Here is a 20,897-nt window from a genome sequence, read left to right on the forward strand (position 1 = left end):
AGGCCCACCCGGGCGGGCACAAGGCCCGGGTGTGGGCGGGGGCGCGGCGGCGACGGCCGAATGCAACTGCCCACAGTGCTGATGGCAGTGGCGGCGGCCTCGCCACGTGACCCAGGCGGGCGGAAGCGGAAGTGTGGGCCTGGAACCGGTGTCAGGCGGCGTCCTCTCAGCGCTGCCCAGCAGCCGCCTGCACCAGCTATGGACTGCTACACAGCGAACTGGAACCCGCTCGGGGACTCTGCCTTTTACCGGTGAGCCGCCCCGCCCTCACGCCCACGGCCCGGCTTACCCGGCTCGCCCGTGGGCTCGAAGTCTCCGGACGGAGCCGGCGGCGCGCGCCCCCGTCACTCCCGGCGCTGGGGTCCGCCCCTTGCCGGCTCTCCCCTGGTGTCTGCCACTTACCGCACAGCCGCCTATGGACCACAGGGGCTCTCCAAGGAGGGCGGGGTCGCCCGGCGGGCGGGGTAACAGTGCTGACCTAGGCTGGGTGAAGGGGTCGAGTCACCAGTGAATCCAGGGGCAGCACAAGTGAGGACCCTTGGCTGGGGGCACCCTCCCACAGGAGTCCTGGTGTCCTAAACTAATTTTTCTGAAGTGTAAACCCATCACATTATTACCCTGATTCGGATTTTTCAATGGCTTCCCTTTGTTGGATAAACTCCTCTTCTTGTTATATCAGTAAGTCGATCCCTATTGGTCTCTGCAACTTCATTTGCTCCTCTCGTACACAAATTTTGTGTTCCATTTGCACACACAGAACAGAACGTCAACACATCATGTCTCATGGGTCCCCATGTTTGCAGCAGCCTGCAGTTCCTTTTGTGGGCACTGCCATTTCCATCTTTATCTCGTTGGAGAAGTCTTGCTCATCCTTCGGGACCTTAGTTCAAGGGTCCTTTCTGAAACCTTCCCCGATCCAACCCCAGTAGAGTCAGCTGACTTTCTTTTGGGCTTCCGGGGACCCAGTGCTAGTATCTATTATGTATAGCACAGTAGGGCAGATTTGTATAGGTTTCTACTGCTAAACCAATTTCCTTGAGGGCTGAGAGCATATTTTTTGCATGTCTGTGTCACCAGTGCACGTTTAGAAGAGGGCCTGCTAAGTTTATTGTTGCCCAATAAACTTAAAAAAAATACTTCATTGATTGCTACTAAAGATCACAAAGACGTGATGTTGGGGTCTTATTTCAATAGAGGATACCTGTTTGTACTAGCGAAATTATGTATCGCTGTTTTTCACTTATTAAAACTTCTGTGTAATTTTTGATATGCAAAGTGTCAGCCCCTAAGAGGGACAAATGCCTTGTGGCAATTTTTAGAGCTTTACTGCATTTGTTGTTTATTCCTAATTCTTACCTCTTATAAATATGTCAATACAACATGAACAAAATTGCAAAAGTTTAGTTAAAATCAGTAAAGTCAGTAGGAAACAACAATAATTTTTAACTGTTTTTTTGTGGAGGAGGGATGCCAGTTGACTTAGGTAAGCACGTAATTTAGTGTTTACAACACAGTGTATACTTTTGAAAATATTAACTTGTATTACTTTTGAAAATGCATGTTGCCTACACAGGCTTGTTAAATAGGAGAATACTAAAAATGATGACCTCATTGCTATAGAACTCCTGTTTATCATATGAAGTCTTAGCTTTGTTGCTACACCAATAAAATTTAAAATGAATATGTGTTGGGTACATGCCATAGACAAGACCTGCGTGGCGAGCCTACCCCTTACCTGTTTGTGCTGTATTGCCTGGAAGGAGTAGAGTCTTGCTGTGGAGGATATATTATTTTTGCTAACAGATACTTGCCTTTCTGTGTGCTAGATGCTAGTAAGTATGAATACTTTATGTGTATTAATTTGTTTAAGTCTCAACTCCATGAGGTAAGTATCATTAGTAAACCCATCTTACTGATGAGGAAATGGAGGCACAGAGAGGTTAATTAGGTGACCAGGTTACACAACTAGTAAGTAGTAGAATGAGGATTTGAACCCAGTCTTCTTCTAGAACCTGTACTGAAGCATAGGGTTGTTTTTCCTTTGTTTTTTTTTTGTTTTTTAAATAACTTTTGGGGTTTTTTTAAAGATTTTTTTTATTATTGGGGAAGGGGAACAGGACTTTATTGGGGAACAGTGTGTACTTCCAGGACTTTTTTCCAAGTCAAGTTGTTGTCCTTTCAATCTTAGTTGTGGAGGGCGCAGCTCAGCTCCAGGTCCAGTTGCCGTTGCTAGTTGCAGGGGGCACAGCCCACCATCCCTTGCGGGAGTCGAACCGGCAACCTTGTGGTTCAGAGGACGGGCTCCAACTAACTGAGCCGTCTGGGAGGCAGCTCAGCTCAAGGTGCCGTGTTCAGTCTTAGTTGCAGGGGGCGCTGCCCACCATCCCTTGCGGGAATTGAACCAGCAGCCTTGTGGTTGAGAGCCCACTGGCCCATGTGGGAATCGAACCGGCGGCCTTCGGAGTTAGGAGCACGGAGCTCCAACCGCCTGAGCCACCGGGCCAGCCCTGTTTGTTTGTTTTAAGGAGGGTGCAGATCACAGTGGCCCATGCGGGGATCGAACTGGCAACCTTGGTGGTACCAGCACCACACTCTAACCAACTGAGCTAACTGGCCACCCCTGTTGTTTTTTAAAACAGGAAAATAAAATAGTGTGTTCTAGCTTCTCCACCAGGGTAGAAATGTTTTAAGTGCAGATACTTGGTATTATTTGTATTTGTGCATAGCCTTATGCCAGGACTTAATACCGTGTTTCCCTGAGAATAACACTGGGTCTTACGTTAAGGTTTGCTTCAAAAGACACATTAGGACTTATGTTCAGGGGATGTCATCCTGAAAAATCGTGCTAGGGCTTATTTTCTGGTTAGGTCTTATTTTTGGGGAAACACGGTACATGTTGAAGTACGTAATTGAATGATAAACAGGTGGCAGACAGTGCATTTTGATTCATATCTACAGGACAGAATTTGTTTGCATTGGAAGTAGTGCCCTAGAAAACTAATTTGGGAAGGCAAGGAGAGGGAATGGTGACTAGTTCTTATGGGGCTTCAAAATTTTAACCATTTTTATCATGAAAATCTAGTTTGGTCTAATCCCATTAATTAATTTTGCCCATCCCTTTGCCAGGCTGAGTGTGTATCAACCAATAAAAAGACATGACCCTGTCTGCCCTCATAGAACTTACAGCCAGCAGGGGAAACTGTTAGTAACCATTAATGACATAGTATTTATTTGGTCATAATCATTGTAAAGGAGAGGTATAGGGTCCTAAGAAAGCATATAACAGACAGAGAAGTCGGAGTAAAGAAGACTTTCTAAAGGACATGGCAACACATCCAGGGGACGAATAGACATAGGTGCAGGGAGTGGGATGGGGAAGAGCATATACAAAGGTCCTGAGGCAGGAGAGATAGGCACTCTCAATGACCAGAATAAAGAAGTTGATGTCTTTCTCTTAGGGGGCCACACCCTGCAGGGCCTTATAGGCCACCTTTATTTGAAGAACAGTGGGAAGCCTAAATGAAAGGGTCTTAATGAAAGGATTGATGTGATTGGATTTGCAGGTGTGCGTGTGTGTGTGTGTGTGTGTGTGTGTGTGTGTGTGTGTGTGTGTTTTAACTTCCTTCTGAGTGCAGTGGGGGGACAAGTTGGAAGGGGCAAGCAAGAATGGAGGCAAGGGAGACTGGTTAGAAGGTTGGTGGAATAGACCAGGGAAAAGTTGATGGTGGCAAGCACTGGGGTGGTAATGGTGGAGATGGAGAGAAGGGGGCAGGTCTAAGAGGTATTTAGGAGGTAAAATTGAAAGAGATTGTGATGGATTGCATTTGGTAGGGAGCAGAAAGAACAAAGTATTGTAGATGACTTGGGTTTTTGGCTTAAGATAATGAGAAAGCAAGAATGAGTTTGGTGGGGAAGAGGGTTGGTTTTAAACACATTGTTTCAGGTACTTTAGAAACATCCTTTATGGTAAAAGAAGGGAGACTGAACATACATACTTCTGAAAGTCTTCTTAGAAGTAGACTATTTTAATAAGTTTTTAGGGTTTGTTTGTTTGTTGGGGGTATGTTTTACACATATACACATGAAGTTTAGAAAAATTGTGATATAAAATTTACTATCGTATTTATTCTAAAGTACAATCCAGTGGTATTAGGTATTTTCACATTGTTGTGCAGGCAATCCCCATTTTCATTTTGTTAAACTGAAACTCTGTACCCATTAATAATTCCTCATTCTCCCCTTTCCGCAGCCCTGGCAACCACCATCCTATTTTCTGTTTCTATGAATTTGACTACTCAGATAGTTCATATAAGTGGGATAATACAGTATTTGCTATTTTGTGACCAGCTTATTTATCATACTGTCCTCAAGATTCATCCATGTTGTAGAATGTATCAGAATTACCTTGCTTGTTAAGGTTGAATAACCTCCCATTGTATTATGTATATACCACATTTTGCTTATCTATTCATCCATTGATGGACACTTGGGTTACTTTCACCTCATGGCTGTATGAATAATGCTGCTATGAACAATGGTATACAAATAGCTCTTCAAGACCCTGCTTTCATTCTGTTGCATATATAACCAGAAATGGAATTGTTGCATCATATGGTAGTTCCATATTTAATTTTTTTTTTGCCCCCACCCCTGCCGGTTTTTAAGCTGTTGTTTCTCAGTGTAAACTCCCCGGCCCATGCTGGTATTATGAGTTTTGCACTCCACCCCCCCACACCCCACCCCCCAGGCAGGCGGTTGCTGGTTGGTCGCTCACAGCTGCTCACAGCTGCTCACAGCTGCTCAGAGCAGCTCTCACCACATAGGGCTGTTCACCGGCAGCCCAGCTCCAGGGAGAGCCGTTGTTCACAGTCTTAGCTGTAGAGGGCGCAGTTCACTGGCCCATGTGGGAATTGAACCCGTGGCCTTTAGTGTTAGGAGCGTGGCGCTCCAACTACCTGAGTCACCAGGCCGCCCTGTATTTAATATTTTGAGGAACCATCATACTGTTTTCCATGGCAGCTGCACATTTTACATTTCTAGCAACAGCACACAAGCATTCTTTAGTAGTATTTATTTCTGAGGCAAGCTGGAGTCAAGGGATTTCAGGGATGATGGCGGATTCATTTTAAGGCCTGAGGATTTGGGAATTAATAGAATATTTCCCAAGGCTAGACGTGATGTGCTTCTTCCTCCCCAGTGGTCCGATAATCCAGCCTGCAGAGGCTGGAGAGCATCTACTTTCACAAGGGCTCTTCTCACATTGCAATGGCCCATGCTTTTCCAACAGTTCAGCTGCACTGCCGCAGGGATGTCTTCACTGTTTCCTGGAGGCGGGTAGAATTAAGGCTACCAGAGCTGCTAGGTTTAGTGATTTCCTGGCATTCAGATCCATGGTCCATTTACTGCCACTGAGGAGATTTTCCCTTCTGGGACCTATGAGTAGAGGAGAAAGATGTAACTGGCCTCCCTCGTTGAAGGTGTGGCCTGTCCTCACAAAGTCCACATCCCCTGGGCTTTTCTGAGAGGCAGCCCTCTCTGCTGCCCTTCGCTTTGTCCATGCCACCCTCGAGGCACAGCTTGAGTCCCTGAGAAACCTTTACCTCAAAGACTGGGAGAAGTGGTCCATGCTTTGTTGCCGTTCACTCGCTGAACCTTACCCTCTACCTGCTTCCGGGGCTCTGCCTCCTTCCCACCCGTCAGTGTCACTGCCAACCTCCTGGAACGCATCCCTCACTGATTGTTTAATTACAGGCTTTGGCCCACAGCCTCCTAAGCATCCCAGCTCTGACCTCTTCCAGGGTAACTTAAGTGACCACCTGGCTTCGTGGTTCCGTGAGCTCTGCTCAAGTGATTTTGTGCACCTCAGCCACTGCCCTCTGCTCCACGCTCATCCAGAACTGCTCAGACTTGAAATTCAGACAAACCCTTCTCTGACCACAAGTTCCTGCCCTCATGGACACTCTGATACCTTCTAATACACCTGGTCTTCAACATCATGGGGATCCTGGAGCCCTGTGTTCTCTTTGTGTCCACATGCAGAACTCCTGTAATGTATCCCTCCCTGTCTAGCTTGTACAGCCATGGTCAGGCATTTCAGTTTCTTTCTTGCCTTTTCCCTGACAACCTTGTTCCTTTGCCCTTTGGTTGCACCTGCCTGGCACAGAACCACCTCCCAGCACATAAACCACTCACCATCTCTATGCCTGTACACAGGCTGCTAAGTGCTGCCATGAGGGTTACACACAGGCAGGTTGGCTCTACTACAAATCATGGCCTCCAGCCTCAACTGGGCCCTCACAATCATGTTTGTGGGGTCAGTCTACACTACTCACCGCAGGGGCTCTTCTCTCTTAAAAGATTACACAAAGAAACATTTAATTGTAAACAATTAAAATAGTTTGGAAATACTGAAAATTGAAGTCTAGGCCCCTCCTCCCAACAGCTGACTTCACCTCTGGCTTCCCAGAGAACTAGAAGTCATTGCATAGAAGGGCCTAGGCTTCCCCCAACCAAACCTGCCTGCTGGCTTTCCCTCCCACTGAGGAGGTGAGCTGCTGTCTCCCTGCCTTCTCAGAAACGATTTGCCACCACCTGCACCCGCCCCCCCGCTTGTGTTTCCCCAGCTGTTGTCCAGGCCCCCCCTGTATGAAGATCACCTGAGATGCTGGCTACATGCAGCTTCCTAGGCCACATCTGCTCCCTTATCGCTCGTGGGTCCTGAGACTTCAATCTGTACGTTAACAAGCACCCAGCTGGTTTCTTTGCTGCAGGAAAATTTGAAGACCACTGCTGTACACTGTTTTCCACCATCCCTACCACCAAGTGCTCCTTACCAGATTTCAAATCTACCCATCCTAACAAAAAATAAACTTCCCTATTCAAAAAATAAATAGGCCCTTCCTCCTTGCCCCCTCTTTCTCTTCCCCACCCTAAGGTCTGAAAACTGCCATCTGTTCTTGCTTCCATTTTCTCTCTTCCCAATGACCACTCACTCTAGTCAGACCATCCTGTTCTCAGTGACATCGCGTCGCGTTACTGCAGTGGCTACAGCTCAGGCCTCATCTGAGCTTGGCTTCCTGGAGCAGGATCTCCCCCTTCTTTCTTGGAAATTGTATTTAACCTTTTACTCTGAAAAATTCCAAATGTACAACAAAATAGAATGAACACCCGCAGCCAGCATTTAGGCTTAAAAATTGTTATAGTGCTTCAGTATTTGCTTCAACTATTGTGGAGGTTTAAAAAAAATGTTTTATTAAGAAAAAGTTCAAATACACATATAGTAAGCATGATTTAGTGGACACCCAGCTGCTCTTCATCCAGCTTCAACAGTTTGCCATTCTCTTTTCACCTTTCCCTCCCCACCATTACACACACACTTTTCTGGGACTATTTCAAAACAAACCCCAGACAGAGCTTTTCAGACAAATACTTTTAAGTAAATTACAGACATAACTGCAATGTGCATTGCTTTAAAAAATGACAGTTTCCAATAAACTACAATGCCATTTCACACCCAACAAAATTAACCTTTAGTATCATCTCAAACCAGTCCATATTCAGATGTCTCCAATTGTCTTCAGAGTGTCTTTTTATACCTGTTTTGTTCAAATCAAGACCCAAACAAGAATTACTCATTTGTTTACCTCTCTTAATTAAATCTCTTGTAAACTTGACTATTATTACCCCCACTCCCATCCCAACCTTTTGTTTATATGACATTGACTTGTTTAAGAGACCAAGTCACTTTCTGGATTTGTCCTATTGCTTCCTTGTGGTGCCTTTGAACTTTATCATAGCCTGTATTTCCTGAAACTGCGTTAGAGCTAAAGGCTTGATTAAATTCAGGTTGAACTTTTTAGGCAGAAATGCTTTGTAGATGATGCCAGGTGTTCATTCTACATCACATCTGGAGTCAATATTATATCAGGTTTTCTGCTATGAGGGAGGTTGATATTAACAAGTGGGTTCTGATGCTGATGGCCACATCCTCCATTATAAAGTCATATTTTCTCCTTTTGTGACAAGCAAATGCTCTGTGGGATACTACACTGGTTATATCAATATAAGTCTAATCCGGAGACAGAAACCATATAGTGATTAAGCAGGGAAGTTCCATATAAACTCTTAAACTATGATAACAATGTAACTATAAAACAAAACTCCTCCCCTAGGGCTGAGGGAAAGGAGAGACAAACTTAGAAGCTGGGTGTCCTCCCCAAGCTAGGGTTCTGACCTCCATGGAAAAGTTGCAGTTGCAGTCCACTGGGTGGTGGAGACATTTGCTGATTTGCCTGGGCCAGAACTGGTCTGCAGTCACTGGGCAAGGATGGGGCACAGGTGAGCCATAGCTGGTGGCCAGGGTCGTGGGCTTCCGTGTGAGCTGGAGACCTGGAGCATGCAGCATCTGTGTGGAGAGAGTCACAGGAAGAGACACCAGTCAGAGCCACGGCTGTGAGGTCACCGACGGATGGTGTTCTGGAGCATGTTCCGGGCAGCACACCACCAGGTGTCCTCATACCCACATGCTGACCGAGCTTGCAGCTGCTGGAAGCAGCCTGAGAGCCCATCCTCCTGTGGCGTCCCTACCGTGCCTTCTACTGAGAAAGGTTAACGTCTAGCTCCTTTTCTCTCTGTAAATGTGCAGAGGCACTCAGAGCCATCCTTCCACACGGCAGCTCTTCTAATCCTCACTACTGCCGTACAGCCAAGCACGGAAGTCACTCCCAAAGCACGTCGGACTTGGCGTTTCACTCCAGAAAACTGCAGGCTTGATTAATTGTGATGCCACTGCGTGCAACGGGTGACTGACATCTGTTTCCCCTTGGCAGGGAGCTCAGCACTGCACTCAAGCTTAAGCACATGACCAACGAATCCTCAAATCCCATCTTTAGGGGTCCATCTCATGGGACCGCTCTTTGTGCCGAGTCTGTATCAGTCTGGGTCCAGTTAGGAGACATAAAGTGGCAAAGTTTAATAAATACAAAGAATTATTAAACTGTGATAAAATAATAACTATAAGATATAAGAACATTTCATATGTAGCCTAGAGCTGAGGGAGAGTACCCAGGGAAAGGGCAGACTGAGGTTCAGACCTCCCTGGAGAAAATAGAGTTGCAGCCCACTAGATGGCAGAGAAGTTCACTGGTTTGCCTGGACCAGAGTTGGTCAGCATCTGCTGGGCAAGCAAGAAGCAACCCTCTGGGGTTCGGGGAATGGGGGGGGGGGGTCACAGATGAGCTATTACAACTGGCTGCCAAGGCTGTGGGTGTGCAAGGGGAGTGGGGGAGCTAGTGCAGGCAGGCAGGCAGGCAGCCTGGAGCACAGGGTGCCTGTAAGGTGAGCCACAACCAGCGGCTGGGAGTATGGGTGTGCAGAGACATCAGTGGAAACTCAAGTGGGGAGGCAGGGCAGCCAGTGGCCATGCATCTTGGACTGTAGAGGAAGTGCAGCCTGGCGTAGGTAGGAGGCCAGAAACGCCATGTCTGTCCAGGCAGCCCTGGGAAGCTGATCACCAGTCCCGCGAGCCTTTGGGGTTACTGCATGGCTGGGGCAGATCCCCCGCAGATGTCCTCACGCGCTGGTGCTGGCTGGCTGTGCCCTGCTGGAAGAAGCTGAAGAGCACCTTCCTCATGCAGCACCTTCCTTCCAGCTCCCTCTACTGAGAAAGCTTCACATCACACGTATTGTGATGGAGAAATGTTTAAGGAAATGCTGTCCTTTAACACAAACATGTTGAAGTGTGAATTTGGAGCTGAGGGGCTATGAATTGATAACTGGAATGCTAGGTCTGTGTGAATCTATTTTCCCATCAGATTTTAATCCATGATTTTAGTAACAAAATGTCAAAAGAAATACATACGGGTTTATAAAAAATTCAAATAATGCAAAAGAGTATATAGCCTACAAATTGGCAGGCCCCTTCCCCCTTCCCCCACTCAGCACCCTCCCCTAAGGTAACCACTGGCTCAGTGTGGAGGCCTCTGAGCTTTTTTTTCTGTATTTACAGACATTCATGTGATTATATGTAAATATGCTTGTCAAAAATATGTGCTCAAGTTTTTTTATTACATAAATGGGTTTATACGGTTCATACTGAGCTGCAGCTTACATTTTTTTACTTAACAGTATTTCTTAAGAGATCATTTCATGTCAATATACACCTTATTAGTGGACGTATAATATTGCCCAGATGGGCACACCATAGTTTATTTAACCAGTCCTGTTTTGATGGACATTTAAGAAGGTTTTTCCAGGATTTTTAAAAGCTATTTTAAACAGTGCTGCCATTAATTTATACCTTTGTGCACTTGTGCAACTAGTTTTATAAGTTAGACTCTTGGAAAGAAATGCTAAATCAGAGGCTATATGCATTTAAAAGTTGGGTAGATAGCACTTCGTTTTCTTCCATAAGGGCTGAACAATTTATACTCCCACTAATATGTATAAAAGTGTTCACTTTTTCGACATCTTCAACAATATTGGATGTTATTAACCTCTTAATTTTTGCCATTCAGATGGTCAAAATATAAAAATATTTGTTAAATTCATATTGATCTAGTTATTAGGTAGGTATGTCTCGTCACATCCTTTGACTATTTTTCTATTGTGTTGTTTCTATTGATTTGTAAAGGAGCTCTTTACATGTTCTCCATGTTAACTCTTTGTTGCAAATGTTATAAAGTTTCTCACAGTGGTTACTTGGCTTTTATGTATTTTTTATGTACAGATTTAACATTTTTATGCAATAAAATCTATCAGTTTTCCTTGATAATTTCTGAGTTATGTGTCTTGCTCTGGAAGACTTTACTGTAGTTCACATTGTAAAAATATTAGGTTATATTTTCTATAAGTTTTTTTATGTTTAGTTTTTAAATATTTTCACATAAAGTAGTATGATATAGCCCTTGACCATCTTTCTTTTAGTTTTCTTTTTTTTAATTAATTAAAGCCTTTTGTATTTTTAAGAAAAGTAGCTTTTTTTTCCATATATGTCACAAACATTTTTTTCCCTTTTCGTAGTTTGTCTTTCTAGTTTATTTTTTGGTGGATTTTTTTAATGCATAAAAGTTTTTTTAATGTGAATTATTTTAATAACCATTAATATGGTTTAAAAACTCAGTCTCATTCCCACCTGTGTCCCTATTGAACTGATTTCCACTCCTTACCTACCAGTAACTACCAGTCCCCACTGTTATTAGATTCTTATAAATCTGACCAGTTTCTTTTTTTCAAATGGAAGCAAATATAAATATGTGCTGTGTTTACCCCTTTTTATGTGGAAGAATGCAGAAGTTCTTAATTTTTGTTTAGATACATTTGTTGGTCTTTTACTATGAGACTTCTGGGTTTTATATCATGCTTAGAAATTGTTTCTACTTTGAGATTGTTAAAATACCCAAGATTTTCTCTGATGTGGCTTTATTTTTTTTAACATTTAAATTTTGAATTCCATTTGGAAAATATTTTATTGTAGAGAATGAAATAGTGTTTGTTGTGATTCTTCCCATATGGCCCATTGTCTCGTTTCCAGTATCAATTTGCACCAATCTGAAAATGCCATCTTTATCACGTGTTCAATTCCCAGGTTTTTTTCTAGATTCTGTTCTCTTCCATTGATCTATTTGCTTATCCCTATGCCAAAACAACAGTTTGAATTAACTTTAGTTTTATATAGTATATCATACCTGATATACATATGTTCTCATATTTCCAAAGGTTCTTAAATATCTTCCAGTATTTTCTCTTTCAGATGATCTTTTTTTTTTTTTTTACCCCAGATAACTGTAGAATCAATTTGTGCTTCCCTCCCCCCAAAAAATGGGGGTAACTTTTACTGGAATTCTTGTGCATTTATAGATCATTTTGGAATATTTGTCCATGTCTTCTATATCCTTGAGTAAACTTTGATTTGATTTTGTAGACATTTGTATTAAGTTTATTTCTGGGAATCTTAGTTTTCTTACTGTCATGATTAGGATCTTTCTAAAGTTGTTTCTAATTGGTTCTTGCTATGGTATAGAAAATTAATTGGTATAGAAAATGTATTAATTGTTGCTCACCCGACTGAGCTCTTTCATTCGATGTTCATAGACTGCTTTAGGTTTTCCAAGTAGACAATCACATTATTTGTAAATAGTAGCCATCTTACTCCTTTTCCAAGATAAGAAACTCTCTTTATTTTTTTCTGAAATTATTTTGGCCAGAACCCCAAGAATGTGAAATAGAAGGTAATGGTAGGCATCTTCCTGATCTCTAATGGGAAGGCTCCTGAAACAATGCCCAGCCGAAACACCCTCCTTCTTAAACACTATTTTTTTGTGGCGTCCTGGAATAGTGCCCACTCCTTCTCTGTTCCGTCTTTCCCATCTCCAACCATCAAATGATGGCACGCCTCAAGCCTCCTACTCTGTCTTCTCATGCAGCACACACGCTCTCCGTGCACATCTCAGATTGCAGTCGTCTCGTGCCAGCGTGTGATTTTAGTTACCTCCCGTAAGCCAAGCATTCAGATTGCCATCTCTAACCCAGGATTCTCTGCCCAACTCCGGACTCACTGAAGAGCTCCTCTTGGATTTCTTTCAGGCACTACTAACTCAGTACCTCGGAGAATGAGTTCTTTATTAACTGGTGATGAGCTGGACCCCTGGGTATAAAGGCCACAACCTGATTCAGTGCTAAGAACCAGAAGTAGAAGAAAGGCTACCTACCCTGAGAGACCCTCTCGCAGGGTTTTATTTCCTGCTAATGTAGGCCCAAGCCAGCCACCCCACCTAGTCCTACCTCATTTTGTGCCCTGGATGTTGGCCACACAGCCTGCCTGCCCCAGAGACTCCTGCTATCCTTGCACACTTGCCCCAAGAACCACATACTTCCCTGCCAACAGACTCCATGCCCTTGCCTGTTGTCCCTAAGTGTGTATGTGGTTGTTTCTAGCCATCATCCCCCTAACCGGCCCTGGGAGGCCTCCTCAGATTTCCTGTGGAGGAGAAATGGAGGCATTAGGGGTTCCTCTGGGGCTCACTCCATCCGGATGCAGGGTCACAAGGAGGCTAATTTCTGTTCGCCTCTGTGTGCACAGGAAATATGAGCTGTACAGCATGGACTGGGACCTGAAGGAGGAACTCAGGGACTGCCTGGTGGCTGCTGCGCCCTATGGGGGCCCCATTGGTATGTCAGCCCTCTGCCACTGCGTGCTCTGGGACCATGGAATGAACTCAAGGTCCTTGATTCCTGGGGGTCTTGCTGTCGGGTCATTCTTGCTGTCATATGCCACCACCCCCCACCCATCCGCCCCTGTTGAGATGCTTTTAATTCTGGTTCTCCTGAGGCCTGCTTCATGTGGAGTGGGCCTGAGGAGCTACTTCCTGAGGCCTGCTTCACCTGGGGTACGTATGGTGAGCTAAGACAGGTTTCTTCTCAAACTGCAGCGCTGCTAAGGAACCCCTGGCGGAAGGAGAAGGCTGCCAGCGTCCGGCCGGTGCTTGAGATCTACTCTGCTTCTGGCATGCCTCTGGCCAGCCTGCTGGTGAGCACCCTGGCCCAGCCTGGGGCTGGGGGCTGGGCAGGGCTTCTGCCTCCCAAGACAGCCTCGGGAACTTCCTCTCCTCTACAGTGGAAGAGTGGCCCCGTCGTGTCCCTGGGCTGGTCAGCTGAAGAGGAGCTGCTCTGCGTGCAGGAGGACGGTGTAGTCCTGGTTTACGGGCTTCACGGTGACTTCCGGAGACACTTCAGCATGGGCAATGTAGGGGCCACGGGAGGCTGGGGGAAAGGACGGAGTCTGTGACCCTGTGGCTTCTTCAGGGCCCTGCTCCACTCACCCCTCTCCCCAGGAGGTACTCCAGAACAGGGTTCTAGATGCCCGGATCTTCCATACTGAGTTTGGTTCCGGAGTGGCCATCCTCACAGGGGCCCACCGCTTCACGCTCAGTGCCAACGTGGGCGACCTCAAACTTCGCCGAATGCCAGAAGTGCCAGGTGAGCTGGTACCCCTGAGACAGCCGTTCAGTGCCCACAGATGTGCTTCCAGACTGTGGGGTCAGTAGAGGCGAAGGCTGTGGGCTCTGGTCATCGCCCTCTTCCCTGGCCACAGGTTTGCAGAGTGCACCCTCATGCTGGACCACACTGTGCCAGGACCGAGTGGCACACATTCTTCTGGCTGTGGGGCCCGATCTTTACCTCCTGGACCATGCAGCCTACTCTACAGTGGTAAGGGCCTGAGTGGGAGTGAAATGGAGGGGCTGGGTGAGGTAGTGGGGAGGCTCTGAGAAGTCCGTATCTCTGATGGCTTCCCCGGCCCTGCTCCAGACGCCCCCTGGCCTGGCCCCAGGAGTGAGCAGCTTCCTGCAGATGGCTGTCTCCTTCACCTACCGACACCTGGCGCTCTTCACAGACACAGGCTATATCTGGATGGGGACAGCTTCACTCAAGGTGTGATCCTGGGACAACACAGGGAAGATCTGTTGGGGGTAGGAGAGGGGCTTTTCACCCTGACTGTTAGGACAGGGCCCTGATGTGCCCTGCACCCTTCCAGGAGAAGTTGTGCGAGTTCAATTGCAATATCCGGGCCCCCCCGAAGCAGATGGTCTGGTGAGATTGGGGGTTTTATGCTGGGGGTGGGGGTGGACATACCCTTGTTTCCTGGGATACCTTGATTCATCCTGTCTACTGGCCACGCCAAGTGGAGCTTGCATCTTCTCTGCCAGTGCACACTTGAGGGAAACCCCTGCCCCCCTGTGGGCCCCAAATGCCCCCAGCAACTGACAGCACAGGGTAAGAGGGAAGCAGACAAGTCAGAGGAATGGGATAAGGGATAGGAAGCATGTGCAAGGCTGTCCCAAGGCAGTGATGTAAGCAGTGACATGGGAGACCTGGCACGGGCCCAGCATTCCGTGTGTGTCCCAGACATGTACGTGTGGTGCTGCCTGCAGGTGCAGCCGTCCTCGCAGCAAGGAGAGAGCTGTTGTGGTGGCGTGGGAGAGGCGGCTAATGGTGGTGGGCGATGCACCCGAGAGCATCCAGTATCCTTGGAGGGCTGGCTGGAGGGGTGGGAGGGAAGGGGGGAGGGCATCGCCCTCAGTGCCAATGTGGGTGACCCCATCGCTGGGTGCTCTTGGGAGCCTTGACCAAGCTCAGGTTTGTGCTGGACGAGGACTCCTACCTGGTACCTGAGCTGGACGGAGTCCGCATCTTCTCCCGCAGCACGCATGAGTTCCTGCATGAGGTTCCAGGTGAGGCCCTCACAAGGGCACCACGTGACCCAGGGCAGGGACTCCTAGGCACGGCAGCCAGTGGGCCAGCGCCCCAGAGCAGGATCAGGACATTGAGGCTGAGCTCAGGGTTCCCTGCCCCCCTCCCCCACTCACCATCTCCCTTCCCCAGTGGCCAGTGAGGAGATCTTCAAAATTGCCTCGATGGCCCCTGGAGCGCTGCTGTTGGAGGCCCAGAAGGAGTATGAGGTAAAGCCCTGGGCTTCTCGCTGGGCCCCAGGATGCTCTCCTTCCCCTTCCCCTGATTGACCCAGCCCCCGTCCCTGCCTGGGTATGGGTGGGTACAGACAGGTGCCACCTGTGAAGAGAGGGATCTAGGTAAGACACTTGGCTGGGCTGGGGTGGGCAAGCTCAGGTGGACTAAAATGTCATGGGGTCCTCCCTGGTGATGACAAGGGGCAGGGAGTCCCCAGCCCAGGCACAAGTCAGGGCTACTATCAAGAGGTCTTAGGGCCTCTCCTAGGCAACTGTGGGCTGGTATGGGGGGGTATGTGAGCACCTCAGGTGGACTGAGCTGAGGGGGTTTGGACTCCAGCCTCTGCAGCCCTTCTCAACCAGCTCATTTGAACCACAGCCCAGAGGGGCTAGGGGCCTGATGTGGGGGTGTTCTCCATCATGATGCCATGTCCCTGGCACCCTCTCCCCTCTTTCCCTCCAGAAAGAGAGCCAGAAAGCGGATGAGTACCTGCGGGAGATCCAGGAGCTGGGGCAGCTGACCCAGGCTGTACAGCAATGCATTGAGGCCGCAGGACACGAGCACCAACCAGACATGCAGAAGAGTCTGCTCAGGGTTGGCCTGGGAGGCAGGGCTGAGCGGAGGGGGGCTGGGCAGGGGTGGGCTGGCAGGGGAGAAGTTCTCCTCTATTGCCCTTTGGTTCTTCTCAGGCGGCCTCCTTTGGAAAGTGTTTCCTGGATAGATTTCCACCTGACAGCTTCGTGCGCATGTGTCAAGATCTGCGTGTGCTTAATGCCGTTCGGGACTATCACATCGGGATCCCTCTCACCTATAGCCAGTATCCCTGAGCATTTCGGAAGGGAGTTCCCAGTCGGGTGGCAGGGGAAGGGGCTGGGGATGCCGCCGGAAGGGCCTTGGCAAATAGGACTTATTCTCCAGCTGGATCCTTAACTGAGTTAAATGCAGATACAAGCAGCTCACCATCCAGGTGCTGCTGGACAGGTACAGCAAGCCCAAGGGAGCCAGGAGGAGGGCTCTAGATGGGCGAGCATTATAGTTCCTGGTGGGCTCTTGTGGCCACTGCTCCTGACCTATTTCTTTGGGACCTGGGAGCCCTGAGTTACAGGTTGGGGCTGCTCTGCCCTCTCTCTCTACCCCACCTCACCCCATACTCTTTATCCCCCTTGCTTGCCAGACTTGTGTTGCGGAGGCTTTACCCCCTGGCCATCCAGATATGTGAGTACCTGCGCCTTCCTGAAGTGCAAGGCGTCAGCAGGATCCTGGCCCACTGGGCCTGCTACAAGGTGAGGCTGTAGGCCAGGCCTTGGTGACGTGTAGGAAATGGAAGGCTGGGGGGCCAGGTCCTGATCAAGGGCAGGGGGGTGAGATTCCCGTGTGTGTGACACCCCTTCCCTCTCCAGGTGCAACAGAAGGACGTGTCCGATGAGGATGTTGCTCGGGCCATTAACCAGAAGCTAGGGGACACGCCTGGTGTCTCTTACTCCGACATTGCTGCGCGGGCCTATGGCTGTGGCCGCACAGAGCTGGCCATCAAGGTGTGGGTGCCCAGCCCTCCCAAGATGCTCTGATGTGGGTATTCAAGGTCCCCAGGCCAGCTCCTTCTCTCTGTGCCTTCCTCCCCACCCCACAGCTACTGGAATACGAGCCACGCTCTGGGGAGCAGGTACCCCTTCTCCTAAAGATGAAAAGGAGCAAACTGGCACTGAGCAAGGCCATTGAAAGTGGGGACACTGACCTGGGTGAGCAGGATTTGGGGGAGGCTGAGGCTGGGGCCCCAGGCTGAGCAGGGGACCAGGCTACAGGCCCCCTCCCCCCCACTTTGTTGTCTGTAGTGTTCACGGTGTTGCTGCACCTGAAGAATGAGCTGAACCGAGGAGATTTTTTCATGACCCTTCGGAACCAGCCCATGGCCTTGAGTTTGTACAGGCAGGTATGTGTGGTTGGCAGGGGTGGGGCCGGAGCCTCCTGAGCCCGAGTTGGCCTTGCTGACTGACTGCCTGCCCTGGCCCCAGTTTTGTAAGCATCAGGAGCTAGAGACGCTGAAGGACCTTTACAATCAGGACGACAACCACCAGGAGCTGGGCAGCTTCCACATCCGAGCCAGCTACGCTGCAGAGGAGGTCTGAGGCCCACAGAGCGGGTGGGGCCCAGGGGCCAGGCTGTTGGTCTGGTTCCTTCTCCAGGAATCTAGGCCTCATATTTGGAGCACACCCCAACTGCTCCTCACTGTTGAGGGGGAATCTGAGAAGACATGAGGCCTGGATGAGGGTTGGCCCCAGAGGAGCTAGCCTTCTCCCTAGGGACACCACAGTGGTGCACCCAGTGGGTAAGGCTGGCCCTGGTGATTCCTGGCACAAGGATCGAGGAGAAAACTGTAGCCTTGGTGGGAGGGCTGAGGTCCTTTGAGCTGTGGGCTCAGGCTTCCCTTCTTGCCCTTGTAGCGTATTGAGGGGCGAGTCGCAGCTCTGCAGACAGCAGTGGACGCCTTCTACAAGGCCAAGAATGAGTTTGCAGCCAAGGTTTGGCCGACTCTTTTTCTAAGAACATCCTTATTTCCCATCCCAGTCTTCTCTCCTTACCCCTCTCATCCTCATCCTGCCTTATCCCTGTCCCTAGGCCACAGAGGATCAAATGCGGCTCCTACGTCTGCAACGCCGCTTAGAAGATGAGCTGGGGGGTCAGTTCCTAGATCTGTCTCTACATGACACTGTCACCACCCTCATCCTTGGCGGCCACAACAAGCGTGCAGAGCAGCTGGCGCGTGACTTCCGCATCCCGGACAAGAGGTAGGTGAGGACCCAGGCTGCATTTAGGTCCTAGGATCCCTGCCCTTCCTACAGTACTTCTAAACCCAGCTTCCTCACAGGCTCTGGTGGCTGAAACTGACCGCCCTAGCAGATCTGGAAGACTGGGAGGAGCTAGAGAAGTTTTCTAAGAGCAAGAAGTCACCTATCGGTTACCTGGTGAGGCAGGGGCCCTCCCTCCACCCCACTACCAGGGAGGGTAATCCTGGGGAGAGGACCGGGCCCAGAGATAGGCCGATGACCTAGTCATACATCTGTTCAAAATAGTTAGTGGGTGCTTCCTGTATGTGCACATTCATGGGCCAGGTACACAAGAGAATGGGCCCGAGTAGGCCTGCTTTCCCCCAGGAGGGCCACAGAGGGACCCCACGTGCCTGAGGAAAAGTCCTGTTTGAGTGGAGGGTGGAGGGAGACAGGGAAAGCATATCTGCAAGGCAGTGGGATATTGAGGGGGTTTGTTTTCTGTGGCAGGTGGTTTAGAGGTGTGGTGGTTAGGTGGGGCAGCCATGACAGAAAACGCAGGCCCTGAGGGCAGGAAACACCTGTTGTGAGAAGGTGGCAGCAGAGGGTGGAGTGAATGCTTAGAAATAGTTGGTCTCAAGGCTCTAACAGATCTTTGGTTTAGGTTGTTTCTGCCCTGAGAACGTTGAGACCATACCTCTTATCGGTGTGTGTCGGGCGGGGATGGTAGAATTATACACGCTGAAGGGGATATAAAATATACAGGTACAATGTATCCAGTGGGCTTTTGCTTATAAGAGACAGGAAGGTTCTGCCTTATCTTCTTCCTCCATCCCCTCCTTCTCTAAGCCTTTTGTGGAGATCTGCATGAAGCAACACAACAAATATGAGGCCAAGAAGTACGCCTCCCGTGTGGGTCCAGAGCAGAAGGTCAAGGCCTTGCTTCTCATTGGGTGCGTCAGCTGAGAGTCCTGTGGGTGCTGGGGGGTGGAGGGGTGGTGCTGAGCCAGTGGACTGATGAGGGACATGGTTTGTGCCCTTGGTCAGCCCAACACATCTCCCTTCCTGCTCAAATCACAGGGATGTGGCTCAGGCTGCAGATGTGGCGATCGAGCGCCGGAATGAGGCAGAGCTGAGTCTCGTATTGTCCCACTGCACTGGAGCCACTGACGGGGCCACCGCCGACAAGATTCAGCGGGCCAGGGCACAAGCCCAGAAGAAGTGAGGGGCCCACCCTACACATCTCCTTGAGTCCTGGGCTTGGCAGAAGTGTCACTGCTTATCCAGCTCCTCCCCCAGAGCTAAGGAACTGGGGTTGGAAGGGAGCCAGGGGTCTGGTTGTAAATAAAGTTGGAACATTTTAGGGTGCTTGTCTTATGCAGTCCCGCCTAAGCAAAAGCTAGCTGGAAGCAGAACCATCCAAACAGCTCAGCAAAACTCCGTGTTTTTGTGGGGTCTGGCGAATGCGCTTCTCCAGCTATATTTACAAGAGATCTGCCCCTCTGCACAGTTACCAAGAAAAGCCCTCTCAAGCTGTCAGCCCCTAGAAAGATTATGGGGAGAGACGGCATAAAACTTAAGCAACAACTCAAGAACCATACTGAAAAGCATTATACACACACACACAAGAACCATGTGAAACATTTTACCATTATTTCATTTATTCCACACCCTGTGAGATACGTAAGATCACGTCATTTTAGAGAATTGGAAATTGAGGACTGGGGAAGTTTGGTAACGGTGACTATGTGGCAAAATGGATTTGAAACCACGTTGGGCATTTGGGGATCTTAGAGCTAGCTTCTCCTTGGATGTTGTGGTGACAGAGGAGGGATGATTTAGAGGTGGAACATAAATGGGGCCCCCTGTGAGCAGGGGCACCTGAGCAAGTCCCCTACTTTGTGCCACAGTGAGAGCTGAAGGACTAATGAGAGGCATGTGGTAGGGTTTGGAGGCGGAGCCTTTGGAGACTTGCCCACTGAACCGTGGTGAGCGATTCCCGAGTGGTCTCTGGGCTGAAGAGAAAAGGACGGAATTCTTTGGGCAATTCTGCCGAGGAAGAACAACAAACTGGAGACCCCTGGCTCCACCCCCATGGAGGCTTCATCCTGTTAGTAGGAACCCTTGGTCCTCCGGTCACCACATCTCTGGCCTTCAGTTTACTCTCCCGCGCTCCTTGGCTCCCTGTCCCACCAGCCCCACCCCACACTGAGGGCATTACCTTTCCCTCTTAGTCTAGAAGGAAGTTACCCCCTTAGTCTAGAAGGAAGACAAAGGAGGAAAACAAAGCCAGAGGGAGTGCAGGCTTCACCAGAGCTTCCAGCTTCCCCTCTCACGCCCCTAGGGCTGACCATGTTGAAAAAGTAAGAGATGGCCTGGCAAGGTGTTTCTTTTACTTTTTCTTCCCCCACCTGATTTTATAAATGTAAAGTTAGTGAAAATCCTCCAAACGGATATAAATCAAATTGTAAAACAACCCATTTATTATGTTTACTACTTACTACGTGGGTCAAGAATTTGGACAGGAGAAAACAGGAATGGTTTGCTCCACAATGTCTGGGGTAACAGCTGGAAGACTCAAAGGTGGAAGGTAATATGACGGCTGGAGGCTGAAATCCTCTGAAGGCTTGGTAACTCACAGTGTGCAATGGAAGCTGGTTGTTGACTGGA

The 20,897-nt window shown here is 48.8% G+C and overlaps 1 protein-coding gene across 1 annotated transcript; it reads left to right on the top strand.

The window, feature by feature from the left end:
- The first annotated feature begins 60 nt into the window (after positions 1–60).
- Positions 61–19,590, top strand: VPS16 (VPS16 core subunit of CORVET and HOPS complexes). The gene is made up of 24 exons (XM_019733764.3): positions 61–251; positions 13,079–13,167; positions 13,428–13,525; positions 13,613–13,741; positions 13,830–13,974; positions 14,090–14,205; positions 14,305–14,427; positions 14,531–14,586; positions 14,928–15,017; positions 15,133–15,227; positions 15,379–15,455; positions 15,925–16,056; positions 16,152–16,279; positions 16,408–16,443; positions 16,637–16,745; positions 16,863–16,997; positions 17,093–17,201; positions 17,295–17,392; positions 17,475–17,582; positions 17,904–17,981; positions 18,079–18,248; positions 18,329–18,425; positions 19,077–19,180; positions 19,308–19,590. The coding sequence occupies exons 1-24, from the start codon at positions 61–63 to the stop codon at positions 19,450–19,452; spliced, it is 2,658 nt and encodes an 885-aa protein (XP_019589323.3). The 3' UTR covers positions 19,453–19,590.
- Positions 19,591–20,897: the final 1,307 nt, after the last annotated feature.

The sequence above is a fragment of the Rhinolophus sinicus genome, chromosome 13, assembly GCF_057876585.1.
Source record: "Rhinolophus sinicus isolate RSI-liver-muscle chromosome 13, RSI-T2T, whole genome shotgun sequence".
NCBI lineage: Eukaryota > Metazoa > Chordata > Mammalia > Chiroptera > Rhinolophidae > Rhinolophus > Rhinolophus sinicus.